This window comes from Carassius auratus, unplaced genomic scaffold (genome assembly GCF_003368295.1).
Source record: "Carassius auratus strain Wakin unplaced genomic scaffold, ASM336829v1 scaf_tig00022711, whole genome shotgun sequence".
Taxonomy (NCBI): Eukaryota; Metazoa; Chordata; class Actinopteri; order Cypriniformes; family Cyprinidae; genus Carassius; species Carassius auratus.
The window spans coordinates 59,427-79,385 of NW_020525212.1; the positions used below are offsets into that span (position 1 = coordinate 59,427).

The window sequence follows — 19,959 nt, forward strand, 5'->3', positions numbered from 1 at the left end:
ACTCGCAAATTTATTTTAGCATTGTGACATATTTTTTAAAAAATACATCTGAACTGAAAAGGAATACTGAATAGACAAATACGGTTCCAGAGCTGAAACAAATCTTCAGATTTTGATTAAAGATTACCTAGACAATTGTTTTTCATTGGATTAACTTGCACAGATTAATTGTTTATCTCAAGATTTAAGATGTGTGTTAACAAAGTACATATTGTACATTTAGATTTCATGCACACTTTAAGTTTAGGTATGGGGTAGGGTTAAGGCATCTAAAATATGAGATTATGTGCTTTATGAGTACTAATAAACAGCCAATATGCTAGTGATATGCATGCTTATAGGTAACTAGTTAATAGTGGGAATTGGTCCTTAAAATAAAGTGTTATAGATGATTTTGATCTACAGTGCACAATGCAGAACATCTTAATTACAATGTGTCTGAACATAATAAAGTGATACAATGACAGAAATCATGAAAAATTCCCACAGAGAAAGGCTAGATATACTGTATGCAATATAAAAAGTAGAAGATCACTGTAGAAACCACAGGATATCCACACTAGCAGTAAAATATTCCATTAAAGTAAAAAAACAAAAACACTACGGTTCCTTTTGAATATTACAAGTATGCATAACAAACAGTTGGAATATTCAGAATGAAAACAGCAGGTTCTGGAAATCCATATTTAATTATTTTGCTTGTTATTTTCTCAGCACACTATTCCCTGTTGATTCCATATAATGGTGGCAGGAGCATCAGCGCTCACTTACACTTCAAAATAAATAAAGAAATAAATCTGTCAGTCGTGTTTGTTGGTGTTGTTGTATTTTTGTTTTGCTCCAATTCTGGCCCTGCGTCGCTAAGCTCTTGTGGGAAGTTAAAGAGCTTTTTCTCTCGCCGAAAGTAAACATGAAATGCTTCTTCCTTCAGAAGAGATGCATTTTTGCTCACTAGTTGGCACCAGTAACTGTCATATTGATGCCATCTTTTTAAAACGTCTACATGAAAACCAAAATATCTTTTTCAGGGTGGACAACAGTAATTCAACTCTTTGAAAGAATTCAGATCAGGATATACAGTATTGTTTGCAATGTGTTTTCAATATTGCAATCTGTACTTAGAACAAACAATGGCCTTTTTGAGAAAAAAAAGTGAACAAACATGTAAAAAATAGAAATCTGAAATACAAGAAGAATAGAAAAATGAAAAAGTCATCATATATACAGTATATGGTACATTTCATGCACAAAAAGCACAGTGACTTGCTACGCACAAACATAAACATGCCACAGCAAGCTCTATAATTGCATTGCTTTGTAATCTGGTAATTTAAAAGAGATCAATCACTGATGTTGGCAAACTCCCAACAATAGCACATGACATGAGCTTCATAACCACTTCAGTGGCCCTCTATTTATCATTGTGAGGGTAAATCATCAAAAATATTTCAAATCAAATCCTGACATTACTGTATCATAAACTATTCTGCTACTATACCTTCAAATGGTACTCTAAAAACTAAAACATCAATGACCACAGTCTCCATAAAACAAATAGTGAAGGCATTATATTTCTTCATCTAATTATAAAGGAATAAATCTTAGAAATATACTGAAAATCAGTATCAGTAAGCATTAGTACCTCACACATAACATGTAATAAAGCAGAGGTCATTTACATCATTATCAAATTAGGAATAAAAAAGATTCAATTACAATCATTATTTATCAATGAGGATGTACACGGATTAAACTACTGACACATTCCTATTTGTTTGTGCATAATGTGGATTTGGTGAGAGAAAAAAAAATAAAATTAAAAAAATAAAAATAAAAAACTAAGCAAATCAAAACATATAGCATAACAACATAACATAACATAACAGCATAACAGCATAGCATAGCATAGCATAGCATAACCGAGCATAACATAACATAACATAACATAACATAACATAACATAACATAACATAACAACATAACATAAAACAAATCAAAACATATAACAAAAGATAACATAACAAAACAAAACAAAACAAAAAACAAAAACTGTGTAAAGAAGGGTTACCCAATCCTGCCTGGAAATTTCTTGCACCCCAGAAGACCTTGTTTAACTAGTTCTGGTGTGCTTTATATGTGTATTAATTATTAATGAGCTACACTCTGCAGGACATCGGCCTTCCAGGAGAAGGACCAGACACCCTTGGTTTAAAATAAACTACTGTGAGCAACAAGACAACTGTCTTGTTCACACTGATACCATTTCAATGGCTGGAGGTTTTATCACATCGCCAACAGCCGCTGTCACTCGTGATGTCAGAAATTGCCACGTCTCTTTAAAAATGAACAATGTCAGGTCTCTATGTTGCTGCAAATTGCTGTCTGTGTGAATGCCTCTAAAAAAGTAAATTGCTTTTCTGCAGGCTTGGTTTGTCAAGGGATAACAAAGAAGAAAATCAATTTAGTTTTAGTAAAAAGAAATGAATCCATGTCAGAAACAGTTCGCTGTGTCTCTTAAATGTCACATCTTACATTCATTATTTACATCTTTGAATTTGTGACCTCTTGGGCTTTGCATTAATTATCTGTTCTTCTGTCTTCATTCCGAGTCAAACAGCAGTGGGAAGATTTCATGTTAGTGATCAAAGCTCAGTCCACTCGTCTGAACATCATACGATTCGTGTCTTCAGATTTCATTTGGCCCCAATGAGACCTCGCTGATGCGGGACATTAGAAGAAAGCTATTCAGTATCCTCGCTTGATTTTGTATGTACAATGTTATGATTATACTATAATACAGAGCTTGGAAAACAGTTGCTTTCTTGAAGCATAAGTCTAGACATCAATTGTTATGTTTACTAACAATCACTTCACTGTAAATGCACACTATCTCTAAAAAAATTGTTTTATTAAGTGCATTTTTCAGAACAGACACGAGTGTCGCTGTCATTAGAAATCTATGCTACTATTTTTCAGTGACATCTTGGACACGTCCGTGTGAACAGTGGACATGGCAACCATATCATATTCATTTTCCCGTACTGACGCAATCTTGCAGAGTCGGAAAGCCCGGAGGTCTCGCTGGAAGTTGTGGTTTAGGAAGCCGTAAAACACCGGGTTTATGCAGACCGAGCACATCGCAGTCAGGTGACACAGCGAGAACAGGAGATTGTGGGTACAGTTCATAGCCACTTCATGGTTCCAGTCGATGACGGCGTTAAAGACGTTCAACGGGAGCCAGCAAACCGCAAATGCCACCACGATGGAAAAGAGCATGATGTTTATCCGTTTAGTCTCGCTGCTACGGTTTTTGTTTTCACGTATTCTGTCCATCATGTTATTACGCCGTTGCAGACGAGTGTAGATCTGAGTGGAGAGAAACAATATTAATTCATCTCTCATATTAAAGTGTTTCCTCAATTACAAACACTTTTGGCCCTGTGGATGTTTACAAAAGTATTATATCATTTACAGTATTCAATGTCTAATTACTGCATCATAAATTATATTTGCTGCTACAATTTCTAATGGTAGTCTGAAATTGAAAACCTCCCTGGGCACGGTAACTGAAAACACAACACATTTAATATTAAAGTAGAGGTAATTAATATCATTACCAAATAAAAAAAAAAAAAAACATTATGTTCAATTGCAATATGAATCAAAACATACATACATTAATTAAACTATACTTACACATTGCTATTTGTTGGTTTGTATTTAATGACAATTAGGTGAGAGTAGCTCATAATAAATAAATAAACAAATACAATTATGGTTTAATTATTATGGGGCTACACTCTGCAGGACATTAAAAAAACTAATTAAAAACTAAACCAAAAAAAAAGTGTATCTGACTGGAAGAGAAGAGGGGGACCAATTCAACAAGCATTTATTCATATTTCATAAGGGTGTCTTTTTAATTATGAATGCTTTTGGGCCTGTGGACTTTTAGAAAATGATTTTCATAATTCATCCGATGTCAAATCCTGCAATCATTGTATCATAAATAATTTTTGCAGCTGCAATTTCAAACGATAGTAAACTGAAACTTTGGCAACATTTGTTTAATTATGAAGGGAAAAGAAAGAATCTTAAAAATAAAAATATATCAAATTTTGTCATGATTCTGCCCTCGTGTCCTTGATTTTTCCTAGTCTTGAGGCAGGATCATGACAGACCCGTGTTTTGTGTACAAGCGCATGGCCTTGTCTTTGGGCCATGTGCTTGTGTTGTCTCGTTCCCTTGCCCCGCCCCCCTTGTTAACCTAGTCGTGTCTTGATTGTCCTATCTGTAACACCTGTCGTGTCTTGATTAGTACCCCTATTTAGATCTCCTAGTGTGCTCTGTCTTGCGTCGGTTCACTGTCATTGAGATTTGTACCTGTCATTGTGATTGTACCTCAACTGTGTTCTACAATTGTGATTGTGTGTGAGATTGTGCTGTACCCGCTGAAGTCCTTGTATTACCGTGAGTGTTTATAGTTAGTATTTAGAGTCCTTGTTTATCTTGTCAGTCCAGTCCTGTTTTAGTTATTTAGTCTTTACCTTGCTCCGTGTTTTCCCCCTCGTGGGTTTTGTTTTCCCCTTTTTTGTAATAAACCCTTTGTTTGAGAATCCCTGTCTGCACCTGAGTTCCTCCCTTGCCAAAACCGTGACAAAATTTAATACAAAATTTACAAAATCTGTAAATAAACAATAGTACCTCACACATAACATATATAATATTAAATGAAAGGTATTTAATGTCATTTTCAAATTAGAAAAAGCGAAGCATCAGTTTGTTCAATTACATTATGCATAATAATAACAATAATGCATTTAATTTATAGTGAGTCTTCCTTACACTCACTACAACATAACACTAAAACAGAAGAATAAAACACTACTCCAAATCAGCAATATCATAACTATCACTCATACATTCTTGTGTACACATATACACAATTGTTTATTATTATAAACATGAAATATTGAAATGATTTGTTTATTCCACTCTCGGTTTAAAGTATCGTTTTAAACCTACTAATAGATATATATGTATATATATATGAATTTGCATAGTTTATAACTCTTTGTCTAGGTCTTGGAAAAGAGTAAAACATCAGTTTTAGTTTTAGATTTGCAGTGTAAAATCAACACCCTCCTCCAAGAAGCACAGTACACAACCTTATACACACTTACACTCTCACCGAAGCTCATAACTATAGCTGACCTGAGGGCAAACCATCATTAAGAGCACGAGGGAAAGCTGCAATGACATTTCAGGTGATGATCTTTGTGTGTTTGTGTTTTCAAGCTCTATGTATTTTACATTATTGAGTTAACACAAACCGACAGAGGGAATACAAACAGAACCCTCTTTAAGGGCCACACACACAATGTTGCAAGTTAAATAATTGTGTTACAACGTCACTGTGTTGTCACACAATGTTAATGCGCCTCAGTAAGGACTGAACTCCCCAAAACAAAGTCAAGGCAAATGCATGGAGATAACAACAAACAGAAGACAGGTAAAAAGAGACACTGGGAGGCAAAGGTCAAGGTATTGCTGATTTGCATGGACTTTTTAGCTCCTACTGGTAGATACTGGAATTATATCTGAATTATAATCTTTCTCCAATGATGAGCATTCAAAACTTTTCTAACTAAATATTTTTTTTCACGCAACATTCAAATGTAAAAAGAAATAATAATTATATTTAACAGTATTTTGATGGTTTCAAATAATAATATACCATGCCAGATGTTTTTGAGCATCCAGCACCAAATGGAAACCATAGCTACATTGTTGTTTGTTTGTTACATACACTCTTTGTTTGTTTGTTTATTTAACTAAAACTAAAGCTGTTAGAAAAATACAAATATTTTCTTTGATTTGAATTAAGCTGAAAGAAAAGAAAATACAAATATTTGAATATAAAAAAATCTACTTAAAAAAATAATAAAAAACTTAATTATTAACGGTGCCTTGGAAACTAACTGGAATAAACAGATTTAAGGTGAAGTACTAAAATAAATAAATTAAAAATACTAAATATTAATTAAATTTATTTTAATATAATACAATTGTTTCAATAAATGAAATGCATTAAATATAAAAAAATTTAAGCTAATTTCAAATTTTGCTATATATATATATATATGATAGTACTTAAAATATTAAACCAACACTCATATTTTCACATTGTTAAAGAATTGTTTTCAACAACGCTTTTCAGAAGTAAAACGAAGCAATTTATGTTTAGCTCATTATAGAACACATACAGCATAAATACTGTCATTATAAGTCATTTACATATCATATTAAACACTAGTACACATTTTTACAATAATATACATTCGGTTTCAGAAGGCAATTTAGATCAACCACATTTCAACATTTCTTTCAAAATATTCTGTAGAAACAAAAAATAATGTCAGTGCCATTAATGTTTAGTTGTATAGCTATGGGACAGAGCTGTGCTGCTGTCAAAATCCTTGTCTGTCCACTAGAACAGAACATCTGTACGAGCTCCTCCCAGTGCATTTGCAAATGCATGCCTTATTAGCATGACCAGATGAATGAATTAATCATTAGTTCATTAGACGCCAACAGATCAGAGTCTTGCAAGCACAACTGACTCCAGACTCCTGTTCTCTCCTCTTTATTTCTAGCTCTGCTTTCCTCAAAGTTTGGTTCTCTCTTTATTTGATGAATGGCAGCCCTGGCACAGAGTCCTGTGACCTGAAATAACTGCATGACACAAAACCCAGAGGCAGAGAGAGAGAATGAATAAACAGACTGAGATGCATGTGTTCATAACTTATTATTAACTTCAGCTCACATTTGAAAGCCAGCGTTAACCAGACTGGAATTTGTAGGTTTGTCTCCATATCCGAATTATTTCCATGGAGAACTGGCTTTGTTTAGTGGGCTAATTAAATGTGATTCTAGGTCGATATTACTGACTGCTGAACAAAAAAAGTCCCTCAGTCATTAGGACTCATAAAGTCGTTGGTTTATACAGAGAGAGAGAGACTGATCTGATGCAATCCGACAGTTGCTACCCTGACCGGACAGCCAGAATCTTTGTTGGCATCACATTCTGAAGTATTGGACCGTGGGATGGTTGGATGACAGTAGCACCTAAGGATCCAACTGAATATAAATGCTTTAGTCATATTCTGTGGTAGTGATAGATAGACTGAAATATTAGCCAGGGTATGTTACTGGCTGGTCATGGCTATTTTGAGATCTCCTGTTACAAAATCAAAATCTACTAACAGTTTAGTCAGAAAACAGTACATTTTCTGCTTTCAAATATTGCTGTGAATTTTCCCATACAGCAAAAAAAAGTATATATATATATATTGCACATTTTGTATATATATATATATATATATATATATATATATATATATATATATATATATATATATATATATATATATATATAAAATTGATTTCTTTATATAATTTAAAAATAGATATAGAAAATGTCCAAAAATATATTGGTAGAATTTATTTATTTTTTTGTATTTTGAAACAAACCAGATTCCAAAAAGTTGGGACACTGTACAAATTGTGAATAAAAACAGAATGCAATGATGTGGACATTTCAAATTTCAATGTTTTATTCAGAATTCGACATAGATGACATATCAAGTGTTTAAACTGAGAAAATGTGTCATTTCAAGGTAAAAATAAGTTGATTTTAAATTTGATGGCATCAACACATCTCAAAAAAGTTGGGATAAGGCCATGTTTAACACTGTGTGGCATCCCCTCTTCTTTTTATAACAGTCTGCAAACATCTGGGGACTGAGGAGACAAGTTGGAAGTTTAGGAATAGGAATGTTGTCCCATTCTTGTCTAATACAGGCTTCTAGTTGCTCAACTGTCTTAGGTCTTCTTCGTCGCATCTTCCTCTTTATGATGCACCAAATGTTTTCTATGGGTGAAAGATCTGGACTGCAGGCTGGTCATTTCAGTACCCGGATCCTTCTTCTACACAGCCATGATGTTGTAATTGATGCAGTGTGTGGTCTGGGACGACATCTGGATGGGAGCATATGTTGTTCTAGAACTTGGATATATCTTTCAGCATTGATGGAGCCTTTCCAGATGTGTTAAGTGCCCATGCCACACACACTCATGCAACCCCATACCATCAGAGATGCAGGCTTCAGAACTGAGCGCTGATAACAACTTGGGTCGTCTTTGTCCTCTTTATTCCTGATGACATGAAGTCCCAGTTTTCCAAAAAGAACTTCAAATTTTGATAGTGTCACCATAGAGCAGTTTTTTACTTTTTTTGCCACAGTCCATTATAAATGAGCCTTGACCCAGAGAAAACGCCTGCGCTTCTGGATCATGTTTAGATATGGCTGCTTTTTTGACCGATAGAGTCTTAGCCGGCAACGGTGAATGGCGTTGTAGATTGTGTTCACAGATAATGTTTTCTGGAAGTATTCCTGAGCCCATGTTGTGATTTCCATTATAGTATCATTCCTGTATGTGATGCAGTGCCCGAAGGGCCCGAAGATCACGGTCATCCAGTATGGTTTTCTGGCCTTGACCTTTACACACAGAGATTGTTCCAGATTCTCTGAATCTCTGGATGATATTATGCACTGTTGATGATGATAACTTCAAACTCTTAGCAATTTTTCTCTGAGAAACTCCTTTCTATTGTTGCTCCACTATTTTTCGTCGCAGCATTGGGGGAATTGGTGATCCTCTGCCGATCTTGACTTCTGAGAGACACTGCCGCTCTGAGAGGCTCTTTTTATACCCAATCATGTTGCCAATTGACCTAATAAGTTGCAAATTGGTCCTCCAGATGTTCCTTATATGTACATTTAACTTTTCCGGAATCTTATTGCTACCTTTCCCAACTGTTTTAGAATGTGTAGCTCTCATGAAATCCAAAATGAGCCAATATTTCAAAATGTCTCACTTTCAACATTTGATATGTTATATATTCTTTTTTTACTCACAATTTGTACAGTGTCCCAACGTTTTTGGAATCGGGTTTGTAAAACAAGTGTTGATTTAAATAATATGAAAATCTATGCACATCATATTTACCATTATTAAACTGTACATAAAGCACTTGGACACATTTTACAATGCCTCTGTCATTTATATTTTTGAAGTAGGTGTAAATCTTTTTTTTTTTTTTTTTTTTTTAACCTATGGAAATTCAGTATACAAATATAATTTATTGCATGTTTTAAAACTATAACCAAAACGAAAAGCTTTTTGGTAATTGTATGAAAAAAAACTGCTGTCCAAAGGTTTTTGGCATTATTTTACTTTCTAAAAAACATTAAATGTGGTTGATGAATTATGAGACTAAAATGTGATTATGAAGCAAAATACTAAATTTCAAATGTATGGCTATAATAAAAAGTTAAAGTCAGAAATGCATGCAATTAAACAAACTGGCAAGTGTTTTTTGTTTTTCTGTGTTGCAATTTAGTCCAAACCACAACAAAAGCACAGACACGGTAAAAAATGAGTGCGGTAGAGGGGAAGAGAAAGAATGAGATAAATATGGATATGTGTGCATGAGGTGTAAGTGCTGCTCCATTTCTGAACTAACCGTCCATGGTTAATCGGGTGTAAAAGTGACAAGCATCTTTGACAAAACTCGAACACCAACAAACGCTCGACAGAACTTGACAATCTGAACAGTGAGCCATCATCTCAGTGACGGCAGAATGCTCATTCTGTCACCCAACACACGCATTTTAATTTCTACAACTCTATTAGCATAATAATCTCCATTTTAAACCCATTACTGGGAGACGGGAGCTTGTCACATGAATCTTCCTTTCCATTCACACTGTTCTTTACACATCATAAAGTTTTGAATCATTTGTATCGCAGCATATCTTTGTGTTCATTTATTCCTACTATTTTTGTACCCTTTGCGGAGAAGCGATTATGAGTCATTCTTGTGATCTTGGAGGCCTTTGAATTTCGAAATGATCAGTTTTTGCACAGAGGCTTTCTTCTCATCTTCTATCTCCCTCTTACTCATTTATTCTCCCATTCTCTGACCAATCCCACCCTCTCTCTCTCTCTTTCTTCTATTTCAAAACAGCAGCAGTTCTGGGTTTGTGTTGGAAATGAGTTGATGTGGCAGGTCATGTTGGCTGCTGGTCATGTTCAGTCAGAATATACACACTGAGCTATGTCCAAAACTGATGTTTGATTCTAGGACAAAAAACCTCAGCAATCATTTTAAGACTATTCAGCACACCGGAAGAGACATGCCTTTTTGTTTATGTATGTGTGTTTTTTTTTTATTGTGAGACTGATAGTTTTGTATCTGTAATGTGACTCTAGTCCTAAAAAGTCAACAAAAATTGGGATTACACTTTTGTAATGAACAACACTCCATTTGTGTTTTGATCATAAATTTGAAACTGATTCAGATGTTGACTTTGACAAAAATTAGATTTTCTCGACTTTTGGTCAAAGCTTTTTTTAATGAAACTTACCCACATTCAAATTTTGATTAAAAAAAAGCATGAAGCTAAAATAAAACCTTATTTATTTATTCATTTTTAAAGCAGAGGATATTCCTACAACAAAATAATCCAGGGGCCATAACATTTTTATGAAAACTATCAGAAATGCTAGCGTTGGCTTGCAAATTTCAAAACTCTGGCAGGGAAAGAGTTATGAATAATGGTTAACATTACTTTATACTGACATGGCTAAAGTGACATCAGTTCATTTTGATTTGAGATGACCAGTTTTTATTTTTGAATTAATGTGCACTGATAAATCCTTTACAACGAGATCAATGAAGTGCATGGTATATTCATTCACTATCCAACACTGATTGACCCATTTAACTTTTTTTGCTTATGGCTTTATAAAGTGTCTTGTCACTGGAATGTATAATGCATCATTTACCATGCCGGAAATTTACCATGCACGGGGATGCTTGGGATTTGGAAAATTAGAAATACAAAATACATTTTTGGGCTGTCAAAATTAATTTAATATATCAAGATTATTTAACACATTTACCAAATTGGATTTCATTCTGCTTTTTGGAATCACACAATTATTCATGTATATTTTATTTTATTTTATTGGCAGCCTGGATGCATCATGTTTAAAATATTTTAAATATTTTAAAGCTTTATAAATACAGCATTACTGTAATAACAGCTTAAAACTAAATAAATATTTTTCCAGATAAGATTTTAATAATTATCTTTAGTATAATAACAATATAAAAGCTCATTTATTTATTATTATTATTTTTTTTAAAGGCTGAAAAATTTAATATACGGTAATATATATTTTAGTAACAGATCATCACATTTATCACATTTGGGGGGGGGGGGGGGGGGGGGCTAAAAAGTATGAAAATCTAGGCAACCACACATGAAATAAAACTTAAAAATACATTTTTACACATTAAATGCATCTGAATTATCCACATTAATAAAAAATTGATAACAACTGTTAGTTTATCACTTTACTTGTTTAGACCACATTAGGAGCCTGAGGCTCTTTGAATATTAAATAGAAATCTATCAAGTATGCCAGCTTAACATTTACAAATAATACCAGACATATTTAGATAAGCCTGTATAAATGTCAAACTGTAAAGCGCTCAGTGGCGTATCATCCACCCCTAACCTCACAGGTCAGACATAAGCTCAACTCCCCAGGACTGAGAGAAGAGCAACAAACATATACAGTACATCTGCTTGAATATCCACTGAATGTCTTTCACGAGAGGCTGTGATACTCCGGTCAGGAGGATGTAGGAGATAAGAATATGGAATAAACAAGCGTTCCCCAATGTAGTGCCCCAAAACACGATACATTATTCAGTGTCATAGTAAACTGTATTAAAGTCGGTTAAGTGTTTTAGGAAAAACCTTGAAGGCAAACTTCTCAGTTATTATTCTGAACTGAACCCAAAAGAAAAAAAGACATGAGACTTCTTCATTTGTTCTTGCTTAGACAGCAATGAGATTAAATACAAAAAAATAAAAAATAAATAGAGACTTTTCTTAAAGGAATATTTCACCCCAAAATGAAAATTCTGTCATTACTCATCTATGTGACACACCAAATCAGTATTTTTATTTTCATAGGAGAATAAAATAGGAATGTTTTTAAATAAACGTAACATACAGTAATGTACATGTTTTATATGGAACAGCTGTTCATAAAGGCCACAGACTCAAAATAAAAAGACAAATAAGCATTTTAAAGGGTTATGTATGATTTATGCACTATAACATATTACAAAATATTTTTTTTGTGAGGAACAGGCCATAATTTAAATAAATTATTTCCTGATAATCTCTGTCTAGAGTTCTAGATCGTGACATTTGGTTAAGAGACACTCAGTGACGTCTGATGATGCTGATGCCCAGTATGTGTCATAAGTGGCATAGATGATTAGTGAATTTGAACAGTGAATAACCACTTCAGCACAAGCTCAAAACTTGTATTAAAATCATATACTAAATGTTCTGTATATGTATTTCTGTTTGGACAACTATCATCAATGATGACTGACAATTAGCATAAATTTGGAATACTAATGAAAAATTCTCTTTATAAAACTCTGCATTTAAAATACAGTAAAAACAGTAATATTATTAAATGTTTTTACCATTTAGAATAGCTGTTACCTATTTTCATTTTATTTCTGTAATGCAAACTGGATTTTCAGCATCATTAGCATCCAGTCTCCAGTGTCACATGATGCTTCAGAAATCATTCTAAGATGCTGATTTTTAATTAACACTTATTATCATATATATATATATATATGATAATACTTTATATTTTTGTGAAAACCATAACACATTATTTTCAGGATTCTTTGATGAACAGAAAAATCTAACTAACAGCATTTATTTAACATTAGATTTTCTTCAGCAATGTAAAAGTCTTTATTGTCACTTTTGAACAATTCAGTGCATCACTGCTGAATATTAATTTCCTAAAAAAATATATATAATCTAACTGACCGCAAAATCTTGAATGGTACTAATATACAAATATATGTGACCGGTCTATGAAATCCAGGCTGAATTCTCAAAATCTAATTCAACCATTAATTTCACTATGATTTCAATCTTTGACATGGCCTTACTCAGTCAATATTAAAGATAGAAAGGTTATATTTTCACAGAATGTTCTACATCTTTGTGAAGGATGATTTTATGTAGAAAACAGTTAATCACAAAAAAAGACTTTAGCTGGGTTTTTTCACACACAGGGTCACATATATATGCCATACATATACATGACACATGGATGTCTTAGACCTATAGATTTATATAGAAAATTGCATGGAAATTTCACAAAAAGTTACAAAGAAATGGCAAGTAACATTTTGAATTAAACATGACATTTTGAAGCAGAACAACTGAAATAGTACAGTGCATCTCAATAAATTAGAATTTCATGTAAAAGTTCATTTATTTCAGTAATTCAACTCAAATTGTGAAACTCTCGTATTAAATGAATTCAATGCACACAGACTAAAGTAGTGTAAGGCTTTGCTTCTGTTAACTGTGATGATTTTGGCTCACATTAAACAAAAAACCACCAATTCACTCAACAAAATCAAAAACTTAGAATATGGTGGCATGCCAATCAGCTAATCAACTCAAATCACCTGCAAAGGTTTCCTGAGCCTTCAAAATGGTCTCTCAGTTTGGTTCACTAGGCTACACAATAAAGGGGATGACTACTGATCTGACAGATGTCCAGAAGACAATCATTGACACCCTTCACAACGAGGGTGAGCCACAAACATTCAATGCCAAAGAAGCTGGCTGTTCACAGAGTGCTGTATCCAAGCATGTTAACAGAAAGTTGAGTGAAAGGAAAAGTGTGGAAGAAAAAGATGCACAACCAACCGAGAGAACTGAACCTTTATGAGGATTGTCAAGCAGAATTTGAGTGAACTTCACAAGGAATGGACTGAGGCTGGGGTCAAGGCATCAAGAGCCAACACACACAGACGTGTCGAGGAATTTGTTGAACCACAGACAACTTTTCCTTGACATTCTAATTTATTGAGATGCACCTGTATGCTACAATAAGGGTGTGTCGCCATCTTTTCTTACTGGTCTCTCTGGTCTTACCTTCAGGTAACAGATGAAGATGAAGGTGAGAGGAGTGATGTACTGTAGCACCAGCATGCCAGTGGTGTAGGTAAGCTTGATTCCTCTGGAGGGCCACTCTTCCACACACACCACCTTCCCCCGGTACTGCTCCTGAAACACCGAGGGCAGCTGCTTCAGCGGGGCGTCTGTCACCCTGGAGAACAACAGAAAGGGTGTAGCAGTGAGGGCGGCCAGGGCCCAGGTGAGGCTGATGCCCAGGCAGGCGTGGTTCAGGCTGGGCCTCCATCCGCGAGGGTGTAGGATGAGCTGGTGCCTCTCAATGGCGATCAGAACCAAGGAGAAGATGGAGACAGAGACGGAGCAGCACTGGACCAGGCTGTTGAGTTTGCACATGACCGCGCCGAACACCCAGTGGTCCATGAAGGTGTAGATGAAGGTGAACGGCAGGCACACTAGGGACATCAGCAGGTCCGAAACAGAGAGGTTTGCGATTAGGACATTTGTGACATTGTGAAGTTCCCGTTGCCGGGTGATAACAAGGATGAGAGCCAGGTTGCCAACGACACCCAAAAGTACCACAGCACTGTAGGCAACCGCCATTACAACAAACAAAGAGTGGCTGCCGTAGCACTCGTCTCCATATGCGACTGTGGAGAGATTAGCGAAGGAGTAATTTGAAACATCCAAGGAACAGTTCAGAGCAGTGATTGGTGGAACAGGTGGAGAGAGGGCGGAGTCCGGCATTGTTCCGCCTCCTTTGGTTAGTGTTGGTTTATATCAGGATATCATACACTCCTTTCCAGGACCATGATTTTGTAATTCTGACAACACACTGTGGAGACAGAAATCAGTTAAATCAATACTCAGAAAAGACAAGACCACCTCTACTGTCATGCTGGATTATGGAAATCAATAAATGTTCCCCTTCAGTTTCATTTAATAAAGAGATTTTTTAATCTTCTAGCATTTACCTTATTGACCTTTATTCCTAAGACTTTACAGTTTGAAAGGGCAAGTAATACACATTTGTGCAATAATTATGAATCATCCAACAGTGTTCCACTGTTTATTTAATTATATATATATACAAAATAATATTAATAATGTTTTCCATTTCTAAAAGGTATTTGATTAAGCCTGCATGGTATGCATGGAACTGAGAAGTTAATTAAGATTTTGGCACTTGAATCTTTTTTAAATTAAGCCATCAAATACTCCTGACTGAGCTACTGGCTTATAATATGAATGAAGCCAATGGATTTTGGCTCACACACACACACACACACACACCCAGAAAGAGAGAGAGAGAGTTATTACTATCATTATAGGGACATTCAATAGGCATAATGGGTTTTATGCTGTACAAACTGTATTTTCTATCCCCTTACCCTTACCCTACACCTAAACCTAGGCCTCACACAAAACTTCAGGCACTTTTAGATTTCCAAAACACTTCATTTTGTATAATTTATATGCTGGTTTCCCCTCTATCCTTGTGGGGACATTTGGTCCTCGTAAAGTAGGGAAATCTGGGTACACACACACACACACACACACACCCACACACACATGTCTGGGCATTTCCTACTGACAGTAAAACTTTATTTTAACATGATGTAGTTAACATATTGCATGTACTTACTTTAACAATAACCATAAATTACAAGCAAAAATGTGGATGCTGCACAGTGCTGGTGGTTGAGGAGATCCCCCCTTTCAAGCAAAGTGCTTTGAGTACCCAGAAAAAAACTCAATAAATGTAACAAATAGTAGTAAGCTAATTATATTTTTTATAACCCTGTTTACAGATAATCTAAAACATTATTTAGTAAGCCGTTTGCGACCTGCACATTGTAAATATGGCATGAATAGAAATCAGACATAAGCACAGACATAAACTCTATGTCTGGGTATCAGAGTCTGAAGCAGGTTGTCAAGGTAACAGAGGTGACAAAGCCTCCAGTTTTAGGGCTCTGGCTCTTTCATCTCCCACTCCGTCTTCTTCTGTCTCTATCAGCAGCCGAATTCAACTCTACATTCACCGGCTTATATAATTCAGCTTATTCAGTTATTGGGAATAAATTGAACGAACAACAGAAATATTTCTAGAAGCCCAGCCGTGAATCTCTAATGAAACTTTCTTATTCATAGCAGCCCGATACGCTTACAGTACAATAGTCTCATGTGTATGAATTGCAATGGGATATGCAGACGGTGGCTGATCCCGAGAGACTGAGGCTAAATAACAGGCTGCTCCCTCGGCGGTATACTGTTCTACAAAGTGACCTTAAGAGTAGATTAGGCTACAAAGCCAATACACCAGCATTTGAAGCAGGCACTTTAATGTCAAGATGGAACAGGAGTCATTCATTTGCCTTTGCATGACTGTAAAGAGAAAATCAAATTAGGAGTGCAGCGTATTAAAAATGTATTCCAGCGAATTTCAATTCGATATCACTCAAAAACACAATGTCACTTAAGACTGAAGGAATGTGTGATGGTAGTTAATTATTATAAGGGTGTGTTTGATTTACTTTGTTTTTATGGACAACATATGTCATATGCAATGATAAATATTCCTCCCTACTGTTTTATGTTCCAGCAGAGCCTCATTAATACATAAATTATCTGAATAATAGTCTCTTATCGCACTGATATTTGTTTTTAATCATTTAGTAGACTCTTTTCTTCAAAGCAACTTACAAATGAGGAGTGATTCATCCTAAGGAGGTGCAGTGCTGCCTACACTTATCATGTGAGAACTACACACTAGGACAGAGATATAACAGAATCGGTGAAAGGAAGGTGTTATTGATTTGAAGGTTTGAGTCGAATGCTGACAGAAGAAGAAGTGTCTTTAGATGTTTTTTGAAAGCTGCAAGAGGCTTGGCTGTTGTGGTATCTTGGGTGAATAATGCATGCATAACTCATATCTGGGTTATGTTTAAGACTTTGGTAGTTGTGCTTCAGTAGAACAGAGCGTTCAGTGAATGACAATCTGACAGGTCTGTTTGTCTCTTGAACTGATGTGTTAACAACAGCCATAAAACCTTTCAGATAAGTTACACTGTTTGACACGAAATGGAAATTGATCTTATCTGTTTTCTAAATCTTACGTGAATGATTCATCCATGCATATGTTTTTTTTGTTGTTGTTTGTTTTTTTTTGGACCTTGTAAATGTGAAATCTTTGAATATCATGGCAAATATTAGATATCTCCAATTATTACTTCAACATAAATATCAAATAAAAACCATTTTTTCCCGATTTGCTGTTATACTCTACTATATGTCACAATACAGACCAAAAAAATAAATAAAAAGTTGTGTCTACATCCACTACAATGCATCTTTAAAATATCATGGTGCATTGCATTGTTTTAGAATCTGTCTCATTTTCACATACTGTATATATATATATATATATATATATATATATATATAAATGTATATTTTTTTCTTTCTTTTGGAAGTAACTTTGAATAAAACAGTCTGCTGAATTAATAAAGTTAAATGTTAATGAGACAAGAAAAGTTATGTTCACAGTTTACATATTAATGAGGCTGTGCTGGGACATTAAACAGTGACAGCATTTGCCATATTAAAATAAAATAAAAAGTGTGTATGCAAGAGAATGTATGGTCTATTTACTGTATTACTGAGGATTAAAATGAAACAGTAGGATGTAATATTTGTCATAGCATTGGCCTTATGTTGATCGTCTATAACCAATAAATAAATAAATAGACAGAAACAAACATAGGCTACATACAGTAGCTACATAAATTGAGTTTTATAGTCATTGTCAATCGTTATTCCATGTAAAAAAAAAAAACACTTCATAGTATCCATGTTTTGTTCCTCAGCTGGAAGTCATATGAGGGTGAGACAGAAACACATGAATTATATGGCACTCCTGTGACTTGGAAACTTGTGATTATAGGCAGCTGAAACAATACAGCTGATAAACCATAAAATTAATGCGTTTATAGTCTTTCAATGAATCAGCAGACACGTATAATGCCACTGACATGACAATATAATTAGATCATGGACTAGAGCCCCATGGAGAGACTCGCTGATGAAACAGAGACATCGAGTGCGTAATGAAGCTGATATGAAATATATAAAATCTTCAAATTGAGTTTTTGAAGAGCTTAAATGAGTTTCATACATCTGAAAACAAGATTTGCTCAGAATAGACATGACTTAATGATAAACAATCATGAAACTTTCTCCAAAGAGTCACTGGAAGCCATGGGAACCAAACGAGGGAGAGACGTGCTCAGACTAGCACTGAGATAAAGAAGAGGGATGGAAGAACACAGTGACATATCGGATGACAAATGAGACAGGGAGAAAGATTGGGAGGGAGGGAGAGACAGAAAAAACAATTATTTTGTTATTTTGTTTTTATATGTTCTAATAAATCCTTATGTGTGTATACATTCTAAGCCATAAATACCAGATGCAAATAAAGAGAACACAATCACAAAAAAATCATGTTCACATTGTAAAACTATAGAAATATTATAAAATGATGTTATAAAATGATGAAAACATGTCTGCAGCAGACATCCTAATGAAGACACACAATGAACCTTGATATTTTCAGTCTGCACCCAGTATTTATAGAACACCATAAAAAACAAATTCACAGAAAGCAGTTCCAATAATATGCATCTTTGTGTTGAAATACAATTTTGAAAAGACAAAAAAAATCGATTCGATTTGAGCTCACCAACACATTACCTTAATGTCTCCTCGCAACAATCAGATATGTGCTATTAAATCCTAAAGAGAAAGACAAGCCCAGCCAAGGAGAACATGCAGGCGTGTGAGGCATCTGATCTTGTTCCCACGAGAGACCGTTTCGAAGAGAGCATTAAGATCAATTATTGCGCGTTATTAGCCTGCAAACTCACGAGTTAAGTGCTTTCATTGAGTGTATCGTAAACAGATCAAAGTCCTGCAGGTGCTTCGTTCCTCATAAGCTAATGATCCATTTCTTCTTGCCCCTAAGCTGCGCTCGGTCTCGCGCGTCTGGACGCGTAAAGTTTGTTTTATCACCCATTATGAAATTTGCCAAACCTATGTAGCTATCCTATATTCCACCGCATTTTCACCTGGAACCAAAACGCGAATCGCATCTTAATGAACAGAATAACATCAACCATATAGAGGAGGATTGAATGGAATTGCGTGGTTGGTTGTTTTTAACATAGTCTAATATTACGAGATTTTCGCGCACGGAAAAACAGAAATAATGACTATCGAGTGAAGAGATTGCGCGTGCCAGACTCTTACCTGCGGCGCTTCACGCGCGAGTCTCCATCAGTCTGAATGAGTGAACGCGCGTGCAGCACTGACACTTCCCTTCCCCGCGCGCACTGAACTGACCGCTGCTTCACTGCGCCTCTGCACGACGCGGGGGTCCACGGCTGTCCAAAAACACACACACGACGCTGTGAAGCGCGCATAGCTTACTCAAGAGATGATGAAAACGGGTCTCTAGTGATTTGATAAATATGAGGCTTTTTGCTCTCTTAAAAATAACAATTATTCACTGGTAGAAGAACCTTTCACATCCATAGAACCGTTAAATTGCCCAAAATGTTCTTTAGAATGGAAAATGTTTGCAGTGTATAAGTAATAAATGCTTCTTCGTCTTTTAGGCCTACTCAGATAATCAAAATATGTTCTACACTGTTCTACTTGGTCCAACCACTGGGTTAAATTGGGTTGAAACAACCCAGCATTTTTTAGTGTAAAATGGTTTTGTTAACGTTTCCATTAAATGAAAACGAAACGTTATTTTTTATACAATTTTTTATAATAATAGGCAAAC

At 35.1% G+C, this 19,959-nt stretch overlaps 1 protein-coding gene across 1 annotated transcript; it reads right to left on the reverse strand.

Annotated features, from left to right (window-relative positions):
* Positions 1 to 1,995: 1,995 nt before the first annotated feature.
* Positions 1,996 to 19,506, reverse strand: LOC113077506 (neuropeptide Y receptor type 1-like). The gene is made up of 3 exons (XM_026249871.1): positions 19,419 to 19,506; positions 14,130 to 14,943; positions 1,996 to 3,366 (listed from the first exon to the last, which is right to left on the reverse strand). Exons 2-3 carry the CDS (start codon positions 14,853 to 14,855, stop codon positions 2,950 to 2,952), a joined length of 1,143 nt encoding a protein of 380 aa, XP_026105656.1. The 5' UTR covers positions 14,856 to 14,943; positions 19,419 to 19,506; the 3' UTR covers positions 1,996 to 2,949.
* Positions 19,507 to 19,959: the final 453 nt, after the last annotated feature.

Coding starts and splice junctions, on each gene's coding strand:
- LOC113077506 (XM_026249871.1), bottom strand. CDS start 14,855: ATGCCGGACTCCGCCCTCTCTCCACCTGTTCCACCAATCACTGCTCTG. Junction 3,367..14,129: donor TCTTCATCTGTTACCTGAAG/GTAAGACCAGAG, acceptor CTCTCCACTCAG/ATCTACACTCGTCTGCAACG.